The 24,514-nt window shown below is 42.6% G+C and overlaps 1 protein-coding gene across 9 annotated transcripts in view; it reads right to left on the bottom strand.

Moving 5' to 3' along the window:
• The window catches only part of CAST (calpastatin), a 61,027-nt gene that overhangs the window by 1,549 nt on the left and 34,964 nt on the right, over positions 1-24,514 (bottom strand). For 3 of the 9 annotated variants that reach the window (XM_071729858.1, XM_071729864.1, XM_071729866.1), the window contains 25 exons: positions 22,000-22,050; positions 21,700-21,756; positions 21,339-21,455; positions 19,916-20,008; positions 19,326-19,427; positions 18,486-18,566; positions 18,343-18,396; positions 17,594-17,686; positions 17,333-17,428; positions 16,653-16,751; positions 15,437-15,520; positions 14,472-14,519; positions 11,942-12,046; positions 11,631-11,732; positions 10,871-10,972; positions 9,850-9,933; positions 9,070-9,117; positions 8,808-8,903; positions 8,154-8,252; positions 5,922-6,023; positions 4,947-5,039; positions 3,525-3,578; positions 2,963-3,052; positions 1,219-1,298; positions 427-485 (listed from right to left, as the gene is read on the bottom strand). In XM_071729858.1, coding sequence (XP_071585959.1) covers positions 428-485; positions 1,219-1,298; positions 2,963-3,052; positions 3,525-3,578; positions 4,947-5,039; positions 5,922-6,023; positions 8,154-8,252; positions 8,808-8,903; positions 9,070-9,117; positions 9,850-9,933; positions 10,871-10,972; positions 11,631-11,732; positions 11,942-12,046; positions 14,472-14,519; positions 15,437-15,520; positions 16,653-16,751; positions 17,333-17,428; positions 17,594-17,686; positions 18,343-18,396; positions 18,486-18,566; positions 19,326-19,427; positions 19,916-20,008; positions 21,339-21,455; positions 21,700-21,756; positions 22,000-22,050 — 2,088 coding nt within the window. In that variant the 3' untranslated portion in view covers position 427. Of the gene's footprint in view, positions 1-422; positions 486-1,218; positions 1,299-2,962; positions 3,053-3,524; positions 3,579-4,946; positions 5,040-5,921; positions 6,024-8,153; positions 8,253-8,807; positions 8,904-9,069; positions 9,118-9,849; positions 9,934-10,870; positions 10,973-11,630; positions 11,733-11,941; positions 12,047-14,471; positions 14,520-15,436; positions 15,521-16,652; positions 16,752-17,332; positions 17,429-17,593; positions 17,687-18,342; positions 18,397-18,485; positions 18,567-19,325; positions 19,428-19,915; positions 20,009-21,338; positions 21,456-21,699; positions 21,757-21,999; positions 22,051-24,514 lie in introns of all 9 variants that reach the window. The other 6 variants (XM_071729859.1, XM_071729863.1, XM_071729862.1 and 3 more) reach the window with 6 other exon arrangements.

Genomic DNA, 24,514 nt, shown 5'->3' with positions numbered 1-24,514 from the left:
AGCAGAGCAGAGGAACTGGCTCCACCTGCCAGCTCAGCTGTGGGGCCTCACATCTGCCCTGGATGCTGCTCCTGAACTATCCTGGTGCAGAAATAATGACACAGCTGACTCTCCCAGAGACAGGAGGCTGCTGGAGATGTGCCTGGTCTGTAAAAATGCCTTTCTGGGGAAGCAGTGTCTTGCCTGGAGCACGGAGTTTCCTGCACCTGGAGGAATTTAACTGCATGGAGTAATTCTGCACCAGTCCTGTCCCAGGGGGAGTGAGGCCTTGTCTGGTCAGGGCTCACAGCACTGCAGTTCTGAGTGATTTGCTCTCTTTCAGTGTCCCTCACTGAGCCTTGGGTCAGCTAAAAGGCTGGAGTTATGTTCAGGAGCAGGAGTGTGATTGCTTGGTGTAAGCTCAGAGGACAAGGAACCCTCACCCACTTTAACGTTTAGCTTGTTTTCTGCTTCTCAGATTTGCTGCTGGAGGACTGTCCCCTTGCCTAGAGAGAAGCACAAGAGAACAAGAAACTGTCAGTGAAGCTGGAACCTGAAATAAAAGTGACAGACACTCACCAGCAGCCACAGCTCAGACATCATTATCATCTCTGCTGGACACAGAGACAGCTGACAGCAGCAGTGTTTGTCACCCTCCCACCAACACTCCCTGAAGCTTCAGATGAAGAATTCTGGGCCTGACTTCTCCACATCCTACTCCTCAGCATCCTTTTACCCATGCCACATCCTACTCCTCAGCATCCTTTTACCCAGGCTCGTGACCCCATCACTACTCAGAGCATTAAAAAAATCCATCCTCCTGAAGAGGAGTCAAGGACTCCCCAAGTTTTACATCAGAAAGTGAAAGATTGTTCTGTTGTTACACAAAAGGCAGTTTCATGACCAGTGAAAGTTCCTGAGGAGATTTACAGGCCTGCAAAGTGACTCCTAAATCAGCCTAAGGAGGAGGAATGAGGAGCATTCACTGACCTGTCTGTAGAAGACCACACTTGCTTTAAAAGCAGCACATTTTAGCCCCCATTAATTAAAACTTTCCCTAGAAACAGATGGGTGCTTTTATCCCATGTAGACACCTACAAAAAAATACCAGCCTGCTGATGTAGAGTTCTCCCCAAAGTAATATCTGTGTCAGATGAACCCAAACCCCTCTGCTCATCTGCCATGTTTATCCTGTATGGTCACCACGTCTGCCACATCATCACCAATCTTTGTTTTTACCGTTTTAGGGTCTTTGGGTTTTCCTTTTTCCTTTGGGGTTGGTTTCGTGGTGATGGCTTCCTTCCCACTTTTGTCCTACACTCCAAAGAAAAAAAATAATTACAGTTACAAACAGAATAGAGGATGAATGCCTCCTGCTTTGACACCTGCCATAAAATCTTATTCTAAATCTGGTGGGAGAGGGAAGATACAAGCTGGAATCTGGAGGATTGCTTAATCCTGAGGAGACTGGGGCACCAGAAAGCATAAACAGGTAAAAATACCTAGTCTGTAGGGGCAGACCTTGTGTTTAATGCAAAGTGGTAATTTTGCAGCAGCAGACTTAGCTCAGAAGTTCATAACTAAAATAAAGCAGCCAAACACCAATATTTGGCCTTAAGCTGTCTGAGAACTGGGTGTCAAGGTCAGCACTGGGGGAAGCTCTGCAGTGCTCACAAGAGCTCTCTGGAAACAAAGCTGCTGCCTCCAGGAGTTAATCTGGTTTGAACTTCACTTTCAAAGCTGCTGCTTCTCTGCCCCCCAGGAGAGGAATGAACATAACATAAAGGCACAGATAACCATCAGCAGCATTCTAAATACAGAAAAATTTATAATCTGCTCTTGGTAATTGGGTGCCTCACAGAATAAGCTCAAGGAACCTAAGGCACAATCTGACTTGGGAACTGGTTTTGCTTCCACTGCCCGAGGGATGCAGCTTTTGGCTGCTGATACATTGGTTTGTTCAGGGATCTTCTGAAGTTGAGCTTTGCTTTGAGTCTTTCACCCTGCAGGAAGCAGCCAGGTCACTCCTGCAGGAAAAAACCAAAGGCAGGGATGGGCTGGGAGGAGTCAGCAGATGATGGGGGACAGTGGCAGCTGCTTCACTCACTGAGTATGGAAACCACCCAGTGCCCCATCCCTCTGCCTGCAGGTGAGAGAGCAGGGAGTGGGACAGCACATTTCTCACACACAGGGTGAGAAAGAAAATGCCTAACGACAGGGAATTACTGCTTGGTAATTTTTTCTAAAAAAATGCTCAAGCTGGTTAAGAAGTTCAGGATTTTTTGCACCTGCCAAGATGGAGTGCCAGGGTGGACATCCCAGAGCCACACAAGTCCTCTCCATCTGCCCATGCTCAGGCTAACAAAAAGCAGAAATCATGTCTGGCTCTGACTCTTCTGTGCCACGTGGACCAAACCTCAGTCCCCTCCTGACACACCAGGGGATCTCCAGCTTTATGCATCTTCCACACTGCACACACTGCTGGGAAAAGTCTGGCAGATGTTTCTCAGATGTGTTTAAGAGGAGTATGTGTCAAAGAGGAGCTCTCTTTCTCCTGAAAACCCCTTCCCAGTCCATTTATCCCTCATTTTCCCTGCCAGGCCTACAAGTTTCCCCAACACACTCAAACTTCTTTCTACTCCTAGCACTTCTCTCTGCAGAACCCTCCTGAACTGTCTCAGTTTCAGCCTCCAGCTATTGCTAGGCACTGAATGCAATCACTGAAGAAAGATTTCTTTGCCTCTCTACACTTCTGAACACTGTAACTTGTACAAAAAACACCACAATTCCCTCTCAGACTCTGAACACCACAAACCTTCTTTCAAATATTTAGTACACAGCAAAGTGCACCAAACTTCCACTACAGGGGTAAGGCAATCCCAGCATCTTCCAAAAATGTAAACCTGAACTAAGCTACTGCAAAGAAAAGTGAGGAACTTTCACAGAGTACCCAAAACCAAAGTATTAGCAGTAAATGTCCTACCTTTGAGTGCTGTGGTGGGGCAGGAGCCTTTGCAGAAGTATCAAAGTCACCTGACAGGGCATCAATAGCTGCAGAGTCATCTGTAGGCTTCTGAAATAATTTTATTTCTGAAGTCACACAACAGGCAGAGAGTCCCCACATTCACAGGAATGTTTCAGGAATTTGTGTCTGTTTTAATTATCTCTTTCTTAACATAAAATCTTAAGATTTTCTTAAGATAAAGATCTTAAGATCTTTCTTAAGATATCTCTTTCTTCTAAACAACAAAACATGCCTGAGACCTACACAGGTTACAACAGACATGTGTGTCTGAGGTTCCCAAGACACAGCATTTACCTGAACACTGGAGCTGAACACTCACAGTGTCACTGTGCATGGAAGCTGTGGTTACAGGCACAGAACACTGTGGTTACACAGGTTTTGCTGTCACACTGTGACTGTTAGCTGCTGCATTCAGTGGCATTTATGAGGACTGGCAATGAATCACTCTGAGCCTACCATGACACAACTTGGAAAACAGGAGCAGAGCAAGAGACAAAGAACAAAAACACCACCACGTTACCTTTTTTCCTTTCTGCTTCCTATTATCCTCAGCTGATGGCTTGGCTGGGTTCCCCTTGGGAAGAAGAATGATTTTGAACTGGTCAGATTAAGTTTTAACACACAAGAGCTTTCACCTGACAGTGGGAGGTGACAGATACCCAGAAGGTGACAGATACCCAGAAAGCTGCTCTGCTCTGAGCTGATTTCTTTATTGCCCATTTCTTTTATTGCCCAGGTGCTGTCATGCTCTGCTCTCTATACTCTGACCACCTCTGATACCAACTCTCTGTCCCACTGGAAAAACACTTTCCTGACCCACAGATGATCAAACTGCTGTCAGAGAAGCCACTGGCTCCAGGGAATGGCACTTTCACAGCCCTTCAGGTAAACCACACAGGTAATACCTGTACATACACTCTGCTCCCCAAAACTGGAATTCAAGTACTTTGAAGTAATAGCATTATCCCCCACAGACTGCAGGCACCTCCTCTTTTAAAGCAGGCTACAAAGCCAAGCTGCTGAGAGGGACACACACAATTATTTCTCCTGGTTTGATGGAGCACCTGAAACCCTGAGACACTCTAAGTGGGATCTGTGAATCTGATAAATTTGATTGCTATTGGCTGGGTCAAAGTGAATTACCTGTTCTGATTGCTCAAATAAAGAAAGAAAAGAAGAGGGAAGGGAGAAGGAGAAGGAGGAGAAGGGGGAGAAGGGGGAGAAGGGGGAGAAGGGGGAGAAGGGGGAGAAGGGGGAGAAGGGGGAGAAGGGGGAGAAGGGGGAGAAGGGGGAGAAGGGGGAGAAGGGGGAGAAGGGGGAAAGGGGGAAAGGGGGAAAGGGGGAAAGGGGGAAAGGGGGAAAGGGGGAAAGGGGGAAAGGGGGAAAGGGGAAAAGGGGAAGGAGAAGGAGAAGGAGAAGGAGAAGGAGAAGGAGAAGGAGAAGGAGAAGGAGAAGGAGAAGGAGAAGGAGAAGGAGAAGGAGAAGGAGAAGGAGAAGGAGAAGGAGAAGGAGAAGGAGAAGGAGAAGGAGAAGGAGAAGGAGAAGGAGAAGGAGAAGGAGAAGGAGAAGGGAGAAGGGAGAAGGGAGAAGGGAGAAGGAGAAGGAGAAGGAGAAGGAGAAGGAGAAGGAGAAGGAGAAGGAGAAGGAGAAGGAGAAGGAGAAGGAGGAGAAGGAGAAGGAGAAGGAGAAGGAGAAGGAGAAGGAGAAGGAGAAGGAGAAGGAGAAGGAGAAGGAAAGAAAAAAAAAAGGGCCTATTTTTTAAATTAAATTAGATGCATACAAGGATAACCAGAGCTACTCTATGTATAGTGTGTGCAGTACCTATACAGTACAGACACTCATTCAGCTTCCCTGCTCTCCCCATAATTCCAAAGAGGAAGTGCACAGATTCCTGGTTTTGCAATAAGAGAGCTAAATAAAAACTAAGAAAGTGTTTCCTTACCTGCTCACCTGACTCGAGCAGCTTTCTGTAGTCAGGTGGGATAGTATCATCTCTTTCTCCAAGTTTGTCTCTGTGCTCAGATTTAGCCTTTTCCTGGAAAGCATTTAATTTTTTCACAAGTTTAATACCTATGTCAGAATTATTAGCAAACAGTAAGTTGAAGTGCTCATTAAACTTAGGACAGATGCCTTTTTTGAATTTAAGGTTTAAAAAATACCAGAAAAAAACCCTACATATTAATTGCACTGTGGAATATATTGGTAAGGGATATTACTGGGGGAAAAATTAAGTTCAGTTCACAATTTAATGTTGCTACAACTATTATGTAGAGATACTTGTGATTTCCTTCTTAGCAGAAAGACCTTTATGCAATTACATGAAGAAAGATTTGAGTGAAGGCAAATCAAGCAGAAATAAAGCAAGATAGATTAAGATTAAGAGAACCTGCCTGCTGATGAACTTGGTATTTGTGGGGTTATAAAAAACAAAGTCTGAAAAAAACTAAGGCCACAAAATTAACATCAGAAACTAAGGCTAGAGAATGCACCTGAAAAATCATGACACTAATACCAATAAAAGGCACTGAAATAAAATTACTGCAAATTTCCTGTAAGGTTTTGACATGGCTCCATGTTGGATAAGGTAGATTAGCTAATTCACCATTTTTCACAAAAACCCACAAAGTCCTGCAGCTCACTGAGGAGTGCATGCTTAGCAGCAAAGTACATTTCAGAGAACTGGTTGGTAAGATTAAGTGTAGGACATCCAAGAGCACATTGGCTTTTCTAGTAACTTCACTCCTCCATCTAAAAATCATATTCCTTGTAGTCCTACAAGTCTGTAAGAAATATTACTGTATGCCTTTAAAAAAAAGTCTGTAAGAACTAAGTTATCACTTATTTTGGTTTTGTTGTAGTTGTTTTTCTCCTCCTTCACTGCCCAGGACTGCACAGTTTTCAGAACATATTTTATTACCTTTACTTTATCCACAACTGGTTTGTTCTCATCAGGGTCAGGTTCCCTCTGTCCCAGGGAATCAGACAGCAGATCCAAGGCTTCATCCATCTCTTTTCCTCCCTAACAAAGTGTAAACACATTCATGAGCAGAGATCAGCTGTAAAAATAATTTAATTCATCAAGCTAAGTAAGTACTGATTAATGAACTGTCAGCTTCAGTGAGCAATGAACAAACATCTCTGGCTTGGTAATTAAAATGCAGAGCAGTAGCAGGGGAAAAAAAAGTCACAGAAGACTCAGACCTACAGAAAACAAAATCAGAAATGGTTATGGACTTTATTTAATACCTTTTTTTTTATTGGTTTCACATAAGCCTAGATGATCTAATGAGCACCATTCTACAATAATTTTTCTTTTTTGTAATTTTTAGCCATTCATTTTTGCAAACACCACTGCAGAATGAGCTGCTAAGGAAGTGCCAATCTGAATTAAAAATCATTAACATTTATCTTCAAAACGTGTATGGTCTTCTGCTAATCTGCACCACTTTCATTCTAACACTGAGAAATAAAATACCCTCAATGCCAGCTAAAACCCAAGTGTGAGGAACTTACTATTTCCTTTCCAGAGGAGGCTGGAGGCACTAGAGGGAGCTCCCACTCCACAGATGGGAGCAGAGAGAGGAGGAGGAGGCATCCAGCACAGGATGGAAGTTCTGCTGCTATGAGCAAGAAGCCATGGCACTGCCTGTCCCTCCATCAACCTCCAGCTCCTCCTGAACACAGGGTAATGACTACACCATAATTATTTTAAACGTTCCCATTATGTAAGCAGGGGAAGAAAGCTGTGGTTGGGTTAGGGGCCCAGGGAGCCTCCAGAAGAACCCATCTGCAGAGAGGTGACTGTCCTGACCCACAGGGGGGAAATCCACACACTCCTGATGTCCCAGCAACTCTGGAGGAATCAGCACAGCAGAGCAGGATCAAATGGGACTGTGAACTTGGGCAAAACAGGCAGACCAGTCTTGGCTGTCAGTGCAACAAGGAGTGTCCAGAAACTCACTTTTTTTCATAGAATCATAGAATGGTTTGGGTTGGAAGAGACCTTGAAGTCCCAGCCCCCCTGCTATCATGGTCAGGGACCCCTCCCCCAGCCCAGGGGGCTCCAAGCCCCATCCCAGGTGTCCATGAAAGCTTCCAGGGATGAGGCAACCATAATTAATGCTCCTTGACTTAATCAGCAAGGAATCATGGAAGGGTTTGGGTTGGAGGGGACCTTAAAGCTCCTCCAGTCCCACCTGGACAATCCAGGGACCCCTCCCCCAGCCCAGGGGGCTCCAAGCCCCATCCAACCTTGGGCACTGCCAGGGATGGGGCAGCCACAGCTTCTGGGGGCACCCTGGGGCTCAGCACCCTCACCCCAAAGGATTGCTTCCTAATCTCCAACCTAAATCTACCTTCTTTCAGCTTAAAGCCATTACCCCTTGTCCTGTCACTACACACCCTTGTGAAAAGTCCCTCCCCAGCTTTCTAGTTGTTCCCTTCAGGAACTGGAAGGTGCTATAAGGCCTCCCTTCTCCAGGCTGGACAACCCCAACTTTTCCAGCCTGTCCTCATAGCAGAGGTGCTCCAGCCCTCTGGTCACTGCTGTGGCTCTCCTCTGGACATCTCCCACTTCCTTCCTCTGCTGGGGACTCCAGAACCAGACACAGGACTCCAGGTGAGCCCTCCAGAGCACAGCAGAAGGGGAGAATGACCTTGACCTGCTTGCCATGCTTTTTTTGATAATTGGGGTAATTGGGATCATTTTGATAATCAATCAAAAATTGGTAATTTTTGATAATTGAAATTTACTATCGGGAACATCTTTGCCCCCCCCAGACAACCAATATCAGCAGTAAATTATTTAACTTTGCAACTGGCTGTATTGGTAAAACTGCCTGGATCATGCTCCCAGCCCTCTTCATTGGTCAGTTCTTAGTTTAAATTAAGACAGGATGGGATGGGATGGGATGGGATGGGATGGAACAGAACATTTCTGCTGCAAAGCAGCTGCAATCATCATTTATTTCACCTGCTGACCACTTCAGGGCTGACCAGAAGTCACAGCATGTTGCTAAGGACACTGTCCAAACACCCTTTCAACACTGACAGGCTGGGGGCATCAACAACCTCTACAGGGAGCCTGTGCCAGTGCTGGACCACCCTCTCTGTACAGAAAAGTTGGTACTCATCTAGGGATGTTGCTTACTGAGGTAGAAGCCAAGGGAGCTGCAGCGTGCACTGAGGAAACTGTAGCAGCAGAGATGACATCTGGGGAACCCGTGGGCTTCTTGGCCTCCTTGGTTTTCTGAAACAAGACACAGCATCATCACTAACACAGAGCAAAATAAAAAAGTGCATCCAGTCCTATGTGTCTGAAATGCAATGCCCAAACTGTTTACTTCTAGGACTTTGCTTTTATTTAGAAGCTCTGCTTGTTCCAGCCTGAAGCCCCCTCCTGAGAAGCCCTGGGCCACTCTTCTGCATTTGTTTGTTCACTTTCACTCTTCCATCCCAAATACTGGGTTAAACCCTGGTGTAGCTTAAGTCAGAGCCAGGCTCTAAGTGACTTCAGAGGACCCAAGAGCTCATCAAGCCCACCTCTATCCCCAGGCAACACTTTTTAAATGAAGTCTCAGCTGCAGAGCATTGCTTATGGTAAAGAGAGATGAAAACTTACTTAGCTTTTTCTAATTCCCAAAGTCCTACTCTCTCACATTGATCTCTTGCCAAAAATATTTAAAGATTTTAGTTACTGAATTGTATTTAACAAAGTTTACATAAACTTTAAAGGAAACAAAATATCAAGCTTACTGAAACAATCTGGAAAATGAACAGAGTTTCAGAAATGAAGTACACTCACCTTTATTACACTTGGTTTAGGTAATGAGGCAGATGGGGATGGAGAAGAGGAAAATCCTTTTGTCAAACCCTCCAAAAGATCATTTTCACTCATAGGCTACCATTAAAAAAGAAAAAAAAAGAGACTTTTGAGCCATTTAATCTATTACAAAGTCAGCAGGTAACACAGCCTACCTCTATTTTTAAACTGAAGACTGGGAAGCCTCATTCACATTTGAGTAAATCATGAATTAAACACTTATCTGAATACTCAGCTTTTTTACCTGGGACTTTTCTTCAGGTTTTGGTAAGAGTGGTTTTCCATCTTTATCCTGCAAAAGAAAAAAGCCCCTTACATTAAACCAAGCAGTCCTTAAACAACCATGCAATGCAAACACTCTGAGAGAATTCTGTGTACAAGCAGTACTGTTAGACAAGAAAATTAACTAATCAGTAACCTCTAGCAGCTCCTGCTGTTTCTCAATGTGTTCCTTAAAAAATCTGGGAACTTTGGAACATTTGAGTGCTGAGAAGTGATTCAGATTCTGAGCCACTCTGTGCCTCAATTTCTACAGCAATAGCACAATTAATAAACACTACCCTGCCTTCCAGGCTGTTACCAGGGTGCAGCCAGGATGTGCCTTTTCACACTGGCAGCTGTGGCAGGGGTTGTGCAAGTCTTGGCTACACCTAAGCCATCATTTCAGTTAAATGAGTTGTGTAATGAGTGTAAAATTAGCACCTTGGAGTGCTGGGGCTTTTTAACAGCTCTGACCAACCACCATTTATTAAGCTCCAAATGCAAAAATGAAGACTTCAGTGCACTTATCTCAGACCAAACTATTCATTTGTAGGTATTTGCATCCAAACCATTTCTATGCCTAAGCAGGCATCTAATGATAGACAGCAGATATGCAGGAGCACAAATAATAGTTTTTATATGCCATAAAAAAAGGCTGAACTACACATGAATATTTCAAAATGAAATTGGAGTTGTGGTTTCATCCTTATATCCTGAGGAGTGAAAAGAATGGGAGACTAAACCAACACAAGAAATAAATTACTTTTGCTTCTGTTAATCTGTACTCTGGGGGAATTGTTTCTTCATCTTCACCCAGCTTTTTGCCTTCTTCCTGCTTGGTTTTCTCCTAGGAAGGCAAAATAAAAACATTATTAATAAAACCAAACAACTGCACCCCAACAGAAAAGAGTATGGGAAAGATTTCAAAGTCTCCAGTCTACTGATTCAAGTCAGTATTTCAATTCTCTTCCTGTCTGTATCAGAATTCTACCGACTGTAGGGAAGTTAAGCAAATAGGCAGGCGTGGACCAAGAACAAAATAGCAATATTTTGAGTCTTTGAGTCTTAATTTTTGACTGTTTTTGAATTCCACACAACAGCTACATGGACTGCAAGCAAAGGCTGGACAGAGAAACCAGTAGCCAGCTCCAAAAAAGACTAGCCCCATACAAGAAGATGAAAACTAAGAAAAGGCAGTAAGGACAACCATGGGAACATCTCCTTGGAGGAGTTCCAGCCCACCAGAAGAGCTCCCCTGTATTTTTGGCTCCATCTGGCCATGGTTTGGGGTGACAAATGGGGGCATTCAGACTGTGACTAACAGCATTCCCTTAGAGAGAATAAATGTATTTCAGGGACTCACTTAAGGGTCCCTGGTAAAACAGCAAGACCAGTGAAAAAAAGCCCAAAGTTTTATCTATCATCCCTCATTTAAATAAGTCATGATAAAGTTGGTTCCTTTTGCAAAAGGACCCTTCTGTGTGCTACCTGTGATCTGCTTGTTAATTCTTCCTTGGCTCAGGAGTAAGACATGAAGCAAATGCAGTTCTCAGAAGCTGAGTGAGCTACTGTACTGTAATAAGCAAAATTAATTAAGAAAATGTATGCACTATGTTGAAATCTTACTAGTGCTTCCTAAGCAGAACACAACTGGTTTCACAAGTAGATTTAGTTTTGTTTTGTTTTTTTTAAAAGAAAATATTACCTAGAGATCATTTCTAGCCTAAGGAAACACAGGAAAACTGAACATAATGACATCAAAAGTCAATTTTTAGAGGTCTGACCTTAACTTTGTCCACAACAGGTTTCTTTTCATCTGGGTCAGGCTCTCTCTGTCCTAGGCTGCTGGACAAGGCTTCCAGTGCTTCATCTGCTACATGACCAACCTGTAAGGGTAACAGAGCAACAAAAGACAATTACTTTGGAGTTCAGCTGCAGCTGAAAAAACCTGTTCATATCCTGCCACTGCCAGCCACACATTGCTTAAGTTAAAAAATGAGGAATTATAGTGAAAAATTGTTATTCTTCTCTTCCAAATTGTCTTTACATACTTCCAATCTGCTGGGCTGAAAGCATAAGGAAAATTGGACAGGGGTTGCTCTGTGAACAGGCTTCTCCTTTCCTTTAGTCTCACAGCTAAAATGTGCCAGGGGGTGTATTTGTGTGTTGCTGTGATATATTCAGAGAAGAGATGCAAGAATGTCAGCCATTAATGCATTAATGCAATCCCCCAAAATTTCAGTTGGACAGTTATGATTGTTTTGTATATTTTGTCTTTTCCTGTCTTTTGTGTCTGAAGCTCACCAGCAGAACCTCTTCTGGAGCATTTGGAGCAGACCAGAAGAACTGTCAGTCTGATTTCCCCTGTAAGGTCACTGACCTTCCCTGTTCAGTTTGTGCTCAACTTGATTTTTTCTCTTTTTTGGAAAGGACTCAGCCTTGGTGGCTGTTTGGAGGAAGCATATGCAATGCTGAAATAAGCACACTGAGAAGATGCCACACCACTGCAGACAGGGCAGACTGAGCTGTGCTGGGAACACTCACTGAGGACACAGCTGATGGAGCTGCAGACTGCACAGAGCAAGCTGTGGCACGAGGGACCTCCTCATCCTCAGTGGGCTTGGCAGCCACAGGACCTGCAGGCTTCTGAAACAGAACAGTGACACTGCATTTTACTGAACATGCACAGCAATAAAAAATACACCTGCTACGTGGCTTTGGTTTGGTTTGTTTTTTAAGACAGTACAGAACGGGAAAGAAAACAAATGGAAGAAAAGCTGTTTCCTGACAGAACAGCAGCATTATCCATCTTAACAAAGCTACCAGTGTTACCACTCTGGACTGGAAAGACATACCCTGGATGTGCTGCTGGGCTTTGGTGGTTTAGGCTGTACTGCAGGCTGTGCAGGGCAGGAGAAGTCTTTAGAAAGTTCATCAACAAGATCAGATTCACTCAAAGGCTGCACAAAAGAAACGTGGTACAGGTGAATCGCTGCCTGGCTTTAATTTTAGTTTCAATAACTGGATTTCAGCTAGACAGAAAGCAGGAAAAATTTTGTAGCCCAAATAAAAATAACCTTTCACATTTACATGCAACAAATCAGCACGAATTTTGCACTGCACAAAATTAAAAAAAACCCACTTATCAGAATAAGTTATCAAAAACAAAAGTCAACAGAATGTAGAGAACATTATGTTTAAGGCTTTTTACTACTGGAAAGAAAAAAGCAAACTTGTAATTAGAAAAAAAAAGGAATGCTAATATTTACTGCATAGTATTTACTGTAATAGCATCGTGTTGTTATAATACTTCAAGTATAAGTTACATATAGGTAGTGAAAGCCTGCACCATCAGATTACAATTCTCTCATTTTAACTTTTTTCTTTTTTTTTTTTTTCACCAGAAGCAGAGTCCTGGCAGTGTCAGATGGAAGCTGTCTTAGTTTGTGGACTGACTGCTGACACTCAGTAATCTTCACTGTGCATGTTCTAGGAAAAAGAGAATAAACTGCAGTTTTAGTTCCCTGGTATGGGATCTATTGCAACCTGTTGACACAGTGTGATCCAGCACTATGTGATGCTCCTGGGATCCTTCAAACTATTATTTACCACTAAATGTTTAAATCTTTGCTAGCAGTGATTGCCATTTACTCCCTCAATGGAACTTAACTGGGTTTGTTTGGCCTGGCTCACAATATGTAAGAGGACATTTCTAAAGGAGTCTCTTGTTTTCCATCCCACTTTCCTTCCTGTGCCAATCAGTGAACTGAAGTCTTCATAAAATGTTTCATCACATAAAGCCCCACTTTTTATAACAACTAAATGCCTCCTCTGAATCAAAAGAAGCATTCAGGCAACAATAACTTTTGCCATGAGAGTAAAGGCACTGCATGTACCTAAAGGTGTGCAGAGTGGAGGCCCAAGGAACAGAAGCCCTGTTTGAAATCATGAAGGAAGAACAAGTTTGCACCCATCAGAATCAAGGAGGAACTGGACATGGCTGAAGGTTTTTCAGCTTTTGATATGATTTGTTTTGCTGGCTTTGGTTTCACAGATCTAAATTACTGGTGATACCACAGCAATACTGGTGAACACAACCTGCTCAAAATTAGCTTCTTCAAATTAAAAGCAGTGAAGCAGTGCTGGAAAAAACTCCTGCACTGAGGAAAACACTGCAACCCATGACTTAGATACCCCTGTGATTCACTTCCAGAATAACCACTCAGTGACACTTAGGCCTGAGTGAGAGAGGTGGAAAACCACAGGAACACTTATTTTTCTACTAACCACTTAAATCTTTTGGCATGAGACCTCCAGGCTCATCTTTGCTTTGGTTTTGCACTGGCCTTCAGCTGAGCTGTGAGCCCCTCTCCCTTAACTCAGGCCACATTCCTCTCCTGGAGCTTGCATTGCCTTTGTGTGACACCTCTTTCCTGCTCCCCATGGATCAGGGAGCTTGTCCCCTGATTCTTAGGGCTTGTCCCAAACCAGTGCCCTCAGACCACAGCAGTTTTTTGCCTTGTGACTGGTGTTCTTTCTGTGCAGCTCCCATGCTCAGTGTGACTGCATGTCTCTGACACATGAATTTCCAGAGACCTGAAGTCTTTCCATCACTGCCTTTGTGCTCCTCCATATTTCAAGCCTGATAATGTAGTGATTTCACACTTATGCTAAAAAGGCACAGTGCCATTCTCACTCAGACTGTCCCTGACCTTCACGCTTGCTTCAAAAGGACAGAGGCTTCCTGTACTCTCCCAATTTTGCCAGGACTTCTGACCTCAGAGTACCTCCTAAGTGAAGCCCTTGGTTTCCTCAGTGCAGTTCCTTTGTTTTTCCTTTCTTCCTCTGCGTTTTAAATCACTTTTGTAACTTTCTATTTCAATCTCTTCATTCTGTCTTGCACTTCCCAGGCCCTGACAGGTACTTTTTGCAAAGCCCAAGTTGTTCTTTGTGACTAGGAAAAGATCCACAGCAGCACTTTCCTACTTTGCTTTGTATTTGATAGCTACTGAGAGGAAACTGTGAAGAAATCAAGACTTCCCTGCCCTGCCTCTCTCTGTCCTTCAAAAGACCTCTACAGAACACCATACACCAACTCCCCACACAGCTCTTCTTTGTGTCAGCAGTCATTTCTGTAACTACCCCCTGCCATTATAATCTCTAAACATTTTTCTCAGTATCAGATCCTCATTCACATCCAGTAAAATTCCAGTAAAAAATTCCAGTAAAAACAGCTTTCCCTTGACACTTGGTACCAGTAGGTTTTGTGTAAGGAAGCAAGCCCAGTCAGACCAGCAAACTGGTCTGGCACAGAGAGAAGTGATGGCACAGAGGGAGGTAAGAGGGTATCTATCCACAGTCCTACCATACTGTCAGTTTTCTAACCTTTGGTTTGTCTTCAGGCTTTGGTAAGATTGGTTTTCCATCCTTATCCTAAAAGCAAAGGAAGTGTCATTGACATTTTGCCATTGTTAAAAAAGTTTATTCCCACCAAAAAACAATGTAAAATAAGTGATACACACAAGGTGAAACCAGAGACACAGTAACAGGAATTCCTCTCAACAGGGAGTTCAACAGCCATGTAAGTGGGTAAAAACAGAAAATGTGATGTCAGCACAAGACAAATGGGCCAGGGGATCAAAATGTGTTAATTCAGTGTCAATATGAAGGAATCAATCCAGCAATAAAACAATCTCTGAATACCACAAACAAACTTTTGCACTTGAATAAGTAACAGGTTAAATTCAAGGCCAGGCAGTCTTTAAGTATGTAAAAAAAAAAAAAAGTGGTAAAACTGCTCCTTCTTAAACAGAATGCTGAGTTTATCTCCAGCAAGGCCCAGGTGTAGAGCAGCCTTGCTAACATCAGTTATACTCATAATGTCACAAAAACTTCAATTCTGGTATTTATGGAAAACACACCTCAGTTCTGTTGTTGCTTTGCTTAACCTTCATCAAATGTCCACCAACTTAAGTGAAAAATCTCAAAAAATTTAGAGCAGTTTTCATACCACTTTGCCATAGTGTTTCAAGGTTACATCACAAAGTGATAACCAAGAGAAATTCTGTAAGGGAATGGGTTTTACTACACTGAGGTTTAATATCAGGAGCAAGTAACAGATCTCTAGGGAAAGAATGTGTGACCTGGGAAGATCAGATCTTTGCCCAGATTCCCTGAAAAACTCATTCATGCCCACAATGAGATAAAGAAATCAACAACAGGAGCAAGCCATTGATTGAATACTAATTTTTCTTATTTTTCCCACATTCTTTGCCTCTCTGTGACAAAATGAAATGAAGTGTCAGATGTAGTGCCCTACTGACAAAGAAATGAAGATATGAAAAACTTACCAGTTCTGGTGTTAACCTGTATTCTGGAGGTATTGCATCATCACGTTCTCCAGGCTTTTCTTCTTTTTTCTCTTTGGCTTTTGCCTTTAAGAGAAGGAAAAAAAATCACTTAGAGAAACTGAAATAAAAACCACAGGTACACCCCATTATCAAGATTCTTCAGCCTACTGTACTTCTACTTTGAAGAAGTACTAGCATCAGAAAAAATTATTCCATATATCAAGATGTTAAAGTGCCTCAATTTATTTGTAATAAATTTGTGGTAAAATTGCTATGGCTTAGGAATCAATGCCATACGTGAATATGGCTATTTTATTTTATATTCTAAAAAACTCCAGACACTATTCAGAGCCATAACTTTGTGTCAAGTACTTCTAGAATTTTCATGGTGTACAAAATCCTCAGGTTTCCTTGGATTTCATCACTGTGATGATACGAGCTGCAATCCTCTAGTAATAAGGAGTAATCCATCACTCCTTACAACCCTCAGGATGTTCTTCATGAAGCACCCATTAAATTATCTAATGGCACAGACTGAGTCAATCTGCAACACAATGTGCCCTTTTTTGTCAAAGTGGAATGTCAGCAAGTCCTACTGGTACTAAGTTATTTTCTGCTATTTGCCAGTGATTTGTTTGCTCTGAGCTGTAAGAGAAGGCAGGAGAAAATAACATACCAGTAGGGTTTATGGGCAGAGTTTGCAAAATCAAACTAAAAAGTTCAAGGTCCAAACACAGGGTATCTAACTGCTGAAGAAAAATAAAAAGTCTTAGAAGGCACATGAAAGGCAAGACTCAAACCAGAACACTATTGGGGTCCAGTAGGAAAAAAGAATATATACAATAAAACCCCCAAAAGTTAATTAAAATTCAAACAGCAAGTAAGTGCAAAACAGAGGCTTCCTCTAAGTTGTACCCAGTGCTTGGGGAAAAACCAGACCAAGCAGCAGCAGGAAAGGTGTTTGTGTTTTTGGAGGTATGTGTCTACAGACAAATGAAATACAGATTTTCCAGACCACCTGGATATTTTGTGTTCTACCTATACTCACTTGGATTTCTTAATTTTCTTAATTGTGTTAACATTCAGACACTTTGTAGGCTTTTGACATGAATGCCACTTTGTTATTATTTTACAGGTTTGTACTGTATCTAACAAAGAAGGCTCAGGATTCCATGGCAGAATCAGAAAGCTGCTGTACAAAGAGGTCAGATCATACCTCTGACACCTCCACAACAGGACCAGGATCTTCCTTAGGTTCAGGTTCAGGTCCACCAAGAGTATCAAGAAGAGCTTCCATTGCATCATCTTTAACTTCCTGTGAAATTGATGAAAATATGCAAATTATGTCCCCTTGTCTTTAAACTGACAGAGGTTTTAGCTTACACGTCTTTTGTGCTGCATATAAAACAAGCAACCAGCAAGATAGAGAAAAAAAAAACCCACAAAAAACTAACAAACCAAAAATAACCATAGGACCAGGTAACACAAATTGCCAAAAATAAACCCCAGAAAATGTAAGATCACATTTGCACTCTACAGAAGACAACAGAAATGTATGTAAAACCATGAGAAAATCACATTACATCCAAGCTGCAAACACATATCACAACAAGCTAAGGAAATACATACATTTTTCTGCCCTATTGCATCTAGCCAGAAGAACTGCAGTTATTCTGCAGAAGAATCCACAAAGAATTATCAACTGACCTAACCAGGCCAGATCTTTAACATAAAGTTAAAAGTCTGAGCAATGGCAAGTCCTGTTATTCCTCTGCTTCCAAACAGGATTTACAACTGAAAATGAGGATGGTAAGAACCCTAACAGAATCAGGAACACATAAAATATGAGTTTGTTAATTTTGGTAAGTTAACTAGTCAAAGAATAACTAGGTGTACCTCTTGTGATTTTGGTTTTTTCTCCTTAGGAGGAGCTGAGGTCTTGACTGCACTTGCTGCTTGTGCTTGCACAATTTCTCCTTCCTTGCTTGGTTTCTTCTCCAAAAGGACAAATCAAGAGTTAGGAAATTACAGGTACATTTCCCAAAGTAAAAAGAAGGCATAATTGTAAACAGAATTTTAAAGAAAAATATTAAAATAGTACTAATGGTAGTATTTAATTGCAAGAGAGGCATGGGAGGGCAAGGAAAAGATCAATACCTCTGTCAAGCTCTTCTTTTCTTCAGCAGCAGCAGCAGTACAGGTGAAGTCAGATGACAGGGCCTCTGCAAGCTCATCATCTGTCATTGGTTTCTGAGCAAGAAATTCCAAAATAGGTTATGTTTATGGAAGTTGAAATATCAGTGCTCTCAAACATGGCATAAAATCTGAGTGTGCTCCATGCTCAGTCACACAATAAGCTCATAAGCACATGCTGCTGACACAGAGAAAAAAACAACCCAAAAACCAAAGCTATCTCCTCTCACTGGCTGATTCATTTTTAGATTAACTTTTCTTTTTATATGTTAAATTTATAAGCAGTAAAACTGAGCTGGCTTTGGAATTCTATTAGTAAGGATTGAAATTCAAGCAATCTTGCTAGACATCTTGCTAGATATTATTCAAGACAATCTTGCTAGAAGAAACTGCTGCATGCATGCAATTTCTTCCTTTTATTGTTATTACACCAAGTATCTCTAAGAACATTGATTTAATTTCTCTCAGCTTCAGTCCAAGCCCAGAAAATTCCTACTTCATTACTAAAAATATCTGTGCCAAACTCCATTTAGCTTTGTCTGTGTTATCTGGCACACCACAGTCCCCTGCCACTTCCTGGGATTTCTGGAAGACAGGCAACATTTACAGTTTTCTAGGAATCCAATGGTAATTGGATTATTTTACCTCCAAGTATAAAAAACCAAAACAAAATAAACCAAAATAAAACAACACACAACAACAACAAGTCTTACTTCATCTTGCTCGTTTGCTTTTGGTGGGACTCCATCCTTGCCATCCCCTATTTTCTAAAATGAGAATGAATTTTGCAGTAAATATGAAGAAAAAGTATCCAAGAGGAAAGAAAACATGGATCAGAATATTTTAACTCACTAACCTTCAACATTTCAACATACTTTGGAGGAAGAGAACCTTCCCGTTTACCCAGTTCCTCCAAGTATGTTGAGGATACAACATCCTGTGAAAAGAAAGCACTCATTAATGGTTTTGTACTTTACTGAAATGGATTCCTCATTTACATCTCTCTGCATTAACACTTCTGGGAAGGAAAAAGGGTTGGCTGGGTGAGGGCCAGGCCTGGACTGAGACTATAAGCTGCTTTTCAGAGCCCTGTGTCACTCATCTCCACCATCCATGGAGCAGAACTGTGCTCCAGCACTGACACAAACATCCCATGGTCAGACACAGCATGTCCTGCTGTGCATGGACTGAGTTTAAAAATCTGCACATTCAAACATTGTTATTGTGGCTGATTACTGCACTGAGCTTGTAATCTGAATCCTTCTCACTCTCCCATTCTAACTCAGGAAAAGTATGCATTCTCTCACCAAATCCTCTATGTTTTTTTACTCTTTCTCAAGTAGAAATGAAACCTCCTAGGTTGTTCACAGTTTGTTAGATCTCCATCACTGCCTTCTGTAGGTCCTACAGAGACCGTCACAGAATTGTCATGGTAGGAAAAGACCCCTAAGAGCACTGCATGCAGCAACCTTGCTTAGAAGTCAGTTCAAAAAGCAACAAACTTCCTTTGCTGACCTTTGCCTATTTTCTGCTGCCTTTGTGTGTTGCTGAAAACAATGCTAAATGCAACTGTGCAAACTCTGTTTTACCTCTTAGCAGGTCAAAGTGACAAATACTGGAACAACGTTTTGCTAAGCAACCACAGACATTTTACAGCCTAATCTTCTAAAAAATAAAAATTAAAAACGTAAAATACCACAACTGCTGGGCCAGTGTAGACAGGACTTGTAGGCACATCATCTTCAGGTCCACCCAGGGTGTCTATCAGGCTGTCTAGTGCAGACTCATCCATGCCAGCCTAAGAAATAAACACACCATTACAGAAGTTATCATACTGTACAAGGAAAGAAACAAACAAAAATCTGGATACTCTGGAGAATCTGCAGAAAACTCCTGGAAACCAAACCAAAAGCATTCTTTCAGTATCCCCCCCACTTGCCAGATTCTTCAGTGAGAGATGTTTTTAAAGTCAGTAAGAAGACAGTTTGTATTTACATACCAGCTGATACACATGCACAAATATACAGACACAAAGAAGAGTAACTGATTTTACACCAGGTGTGGCAAAAGTGATTTTAACAACAGCAACAAAAAAATTAACAGTGATCCAACAAAACACAGATGACCCTCCACTAGTTTCCACCAATTCTACTAACTACTACATAGCAATACCCCAACAGCTGATTTATTTTTTTTTTTTTAGGAAAACAAAGCATTTCAATGAAAGAAACACTCAGTGAGATGTTTTTAAAAGGGAAGCATTCTCCTGGGACTGTGTTTACCAACCTCAGCACTGGACTTCTCAGCTGCAGTAACCACACTTGTGCCAGCTGCACCTGCACCAGCTGTGCCAGACACCAGGGACATCTCAGGTTTAGGCTGGAGAAATATCAACAAAATTAAGAGATTACTTCATTGCCCTATGTCGAAAATTCTAGAGACAAAGCCACATTAAAAACACAATCTTCTTAGGCAGGTGTATCTATGGTCCCTCTTCATCTACACTTGGAATAAAAAAGATAATCTGGTTCTACCTGCTGTCTGAATGGTCTGAAGTTGAGCAGCTGCACCTTGCATGGTATGTGGAGTTTCAATGAGCTTCCCAAAAGCTGAGATGAATGAGAAGAGGAGCTCCAGACACACAGCACATGGGAGCAGCCCTACACAGCTCTGAGAATCTTCATGGGAACAGCTCTACACAGCCCTGAGCACCTTAATGCTGCCTGCTTGGCCAGCAGCCAGGGTGCTGTGCAATGGAGGAGGTGTACAGAGAGGACAAGAGGTGGATGCACATCAGGATCAGCAAAGAGCCAGCACAAACCACCAGCACCACCTGGCTGGGAGCTCTGTGGGCAGCTGATGCTTACCCAGTAATGCTCTTAGACTGGGGTTAGATGGAAGTGGTACATTTAGGATCATAGAATCCTAGAATTGGCTGGGTTGGAAGGGACCTCAGAGCTCATCAAGTCCAACCCTTGCTCCACTCCCCCTGTGGTTCCCAGCCCATGGCACTGAGTGCCACATCCAGGCTCTTTTGAAATATCTCCAGGGATGGAGAATCCACCCCTTCCCTGGGCAGCCCATTCCAATGGCTGATCACCCTCTCCAGAAAGAAATTCTTTCTAATGTCCAACCTAAACCTCCCCTGGCACAACTTGAGACCTCTTGTGCCCTCTTGTCTTGCTGAGAGTTGCCTGGGAAAAGAGCCCAACCCCCCCCTGGCTCCAACCTCCTTTCAGGGAGTTGTAGAGAGTGATGAGGTCTCCCCTGAGCCTCCTCTTCTCCAGCCTCAACACCCCCAGCTCCCTCAGCCCTTCCTCACAGCACTTGTGCTGGATCCCTTCCCAGCCTCCTTGCTCTTCTCTGGACCTGCTCCAGCACCTCAAGCTCCTTCCTGAGCTGAGGGGCCCAGAACTGGACACAGGACTCAAGCTGTGGCCTCACCAGGGCTGAGCACAGGGGCAGAATCCCTTCCCTGGACCTGCTGGCCACGCTGTTCCTGAATGGATGTTAAGCCCCAGATTTTAAAGCAGCACAAGCAGGTCTGTCATAAACAACTTTAGACACAAAACAGCTTTTGAGTTTTTCTACACTGTGATTTTTCGTGGGCCCAGTCTCACTTTACAATACTCAGCATAAGAATTTACTTGGATTTCTAACCCTTACAAGAATATAAATAATAAAAAATGAATTGCTACTTCTACTCTACCTTTGCTGTCCCTGTGGAGGTTGCTTGTGGGGGCTGGTCAGATTGAGTTATAGTTCCTTTTCCTGCATTATTTGCTTCAGAAGTTGTTGTCACAGAAGGTGAGGTTTGGCTTTTTCCCTGTGTAATGATGAACCATTATCATTAGATACAAAACACTCATGGGATGGCTTTCTTTGGTTTGTTTTTTTAATTTTTTTTAAAGGAAAGAAAGAGGAAAAATACCAAAAGGAGACCTCACTTAAAAACAACTAAAACCAACCAAAACAAAACAAAACAAAAAACCCCAAAACAACGAGAACAAAACAAAACCAAAAAAAACCAACAAAAACCCAAAGAGGGAGATAGAAATGACACAACTTACATCACTGGGTTCCTTTTTCCTCTCTTCAGACATCTGTTCATTTTGAGAGTCTGATGCCTGTCACAAAATAAAAAATTGAGAAAATTTACCCCTCCCACCATTCAATGGTAAGGAACATGATCTTGTTCAAATAAACACAAGACAGATTTAAACAGCTGCCAGCTCCCAGCTCTCCTGCACACAGGTATGTTACCAGCCACACAGCATTTTGTGTGGCTCTGCAGCAGACAAGACTTTAACCTCTTTTTATAAAGTTAGCCAAAGGCCAAAGTACACCTAAGGTGAAAGGCAAGTGTTTACCTTGTTTGGCTGTGTGCTTTTTCCAGATTCTGATTTGGTTGTTGGTGTGGGCTGCAATGTAAGGAACAAATATTCAGAGAGAGCTTAAAATGCTTGGTTATTTCAGAGGGGTCAGTGATTTTCATAAGGAAGAATCTCAGAGAGGCTCAGTCATGATCACACACGCTGTGTAACTCACACCCAGGGTTTGATCCTGCAGACTGCAGCAACCTCTGCAAACACACACACACACACTCACATTCCTCAGGTGCAGGACTGGAAACAGAGGGAAGGGAGATATTAAAACAAAGGTAATGAACACCTGGATTTACACCTGAGCTTCTTCTGTGTGGCCATGCCACAGAATTGATTCCCTGTGACTCACCTCAAGTCCAAGCACAGTAAACAATAAATTGCTACCAACAGAAACATGTAAGAACAAACACTGAAAAATTGAAGAGCAGCTGTATCTGGTAATCAGAGAGAAAAATGAAAATAACAGCCTCCTCACTGTAGTCTTATTATTTTTTCCTGCTCTTGCTACTCCAGCTGTTCTACAATTAACAAAACAAAAGCCCCATAAAAGGCTTAGTAGCAAGGCTGCTGCCTGCTGCACAAGCCTGTCCTGTACACAAGCACATCCAGCTTCTGCTTTCTAGCTGACCACATGAAGTAAGTTGCTTAATTAGTTTACCATTTGTTCTGCAAGTATTTGCTCCCACATACTCAACAGCATGAACGTGCACGAAAATGTAGATGCCCAGGTGTAAGCTTGGCAGAGGTCCTGAAGCTGCAAACCACAGCAAAGACCACAGCACCACGTACAAGTAAATCACAAGAGGTAAAATATTGCAAGACAGGGAGGACAAATATTTCTCAGCTTCCAAACTGCATGAAAAAAACCTAAGGAAAAAACCCAACATAATAAAAAAAAATAAAAAAATCACTAAACCTCTCAGTTTCTCCCTTTCAGCTTTTGTCTTACCATCTTGCCTGATTAAAACACCTGAATTCTGAGGCTCAGCCATAACTGATAAGCTCCCACTTGCACATCCTGGCTATCCAGCTCCCATATAGGTAACTCAAAAACATGCCAAGGAGGTTCAAGATAACATTTTTACTTTCCTTGCCCTGGGACTGTTGCTGGTTCAGGACTTTAGCACCCTGCTCTTAGACCACAAATTCAGGTGTTCCTTATGTGGTTTTCAGCAGAAAAGTCAACATCCCTTTTGGAGGACAGTAAGATATATTTTACTTGCCTATCAGTCAGCACAAAGGAACAAGTCATTAGCAAGTGAATCCCCCCCTTTTTTTTAATGTAAATATTATTTTATGAAGTATTTAATGTTTTTTTTCTGCATGACATGTCTTATTCATTATTCTTGTATATCTTCTAAAGCCTGCAGAGCTGCTCAAGCTATCAGTGTATCTATGACAATGACACAGACTACATGGGCTCATATGGGACATGCTTTGATTTGAGACTTAACTGAAGATGCTGAGGCCATGATCACACAGGATCATGAGCACACACATGGTCACACAGAGGCATGTCTGCTTGGACTCACTTTTAGCAATAATAATGTTCAAATCTGTTTTTTTTAAAAAAAAAAGTTATTACCAGGTGAGTGGAACTAACAATCCTAGCACAAGACCACACATTCAGAGGCAAGTACTCAGTCATCCTTAAAACAGAGTCAGTGAGCAGTCACAGCCTGAAGCCACAGCACCAGTGTGCAGCCTGTGATGAATTCCTGGGGAGGAAAAGATGTTCCACCTGCCCTGTTCCTGCCTGCTTCCACCTCCTGCACTGGGCCATGTCTGAGAAGCCACATTTAAAACTGACTCAGGAAACTGAGAAACAGACTGGGAAAGAAAAATAGTATTTTTCACCTGTCTCCCCAGCTCTGTGCAGCTCACAGAGGGGTGAGCAGGGAACAAAGCTGAGTGGGATGTGGTTTTACTGGGGGGCACCCTGCTCCACTCCTGCAGTTGCCACAGGCTCCATGTCCTCCTGCCTGGTCCTCCAGCCCTGCCACCCAACCTCAGGGCCTCACCCACCAAACCAGAAGTTCCACATTCCTCCCTGGGCTGCCTACCCACAGCTTTCTCAGAGCCCTAATTGGAGACAAAGGATTCACAGACACAGAACTGGAAGCTGAGGAGGGATCCAGGGCATGCTTCAGAGCAGCTGCAGACTGTAGAGATTCCGAGACAGACAGATGAGACCTGGTTAGAGCAGACAATCAGGGAAGAGTAGCTAATTGGTTAAGAAATTTAAGACTAGACAAGAGAGTGACTCAGCAACCTTATTTGTTTTCAAGTCTACTGTCAGAATGAAGATGACTTGCTTAAAGCAGCAGGAGGAAGGCATTCATAATTCAACAGACGCCAAAATAAAACATTAATTCTCTTACATGCAAATGCAGGACATTCAGTGTTTAAATTTAAATGTTTAAAGGCAGTCTGTGTTTACCAGTCTCACAGTGCTGAAGTCTGGTATGTCTCTGCTACTCTATTTCTGCCTCAGCCTGCA

The sequence above is a fragment of the Heliangelus exortis genome, chromosome Z, assembly GCF_036169615.1.
Source record: "Heliangelus exortis chromosome Z, bHelExo1.hap1, whole genome shotgun sequence".
Classification (NCBI taxonomy): Eukaryota; Metazoa; Chordata; class Aves; order Apodiformes; family Trochilidae; genus Heliangelus; species Heliangelus exortis.
The sequence above is the reverse complement of the archived record's forward strand: the minus strand, read 5'-3'. Positions and strand labels throughout refer to the sequence as shown.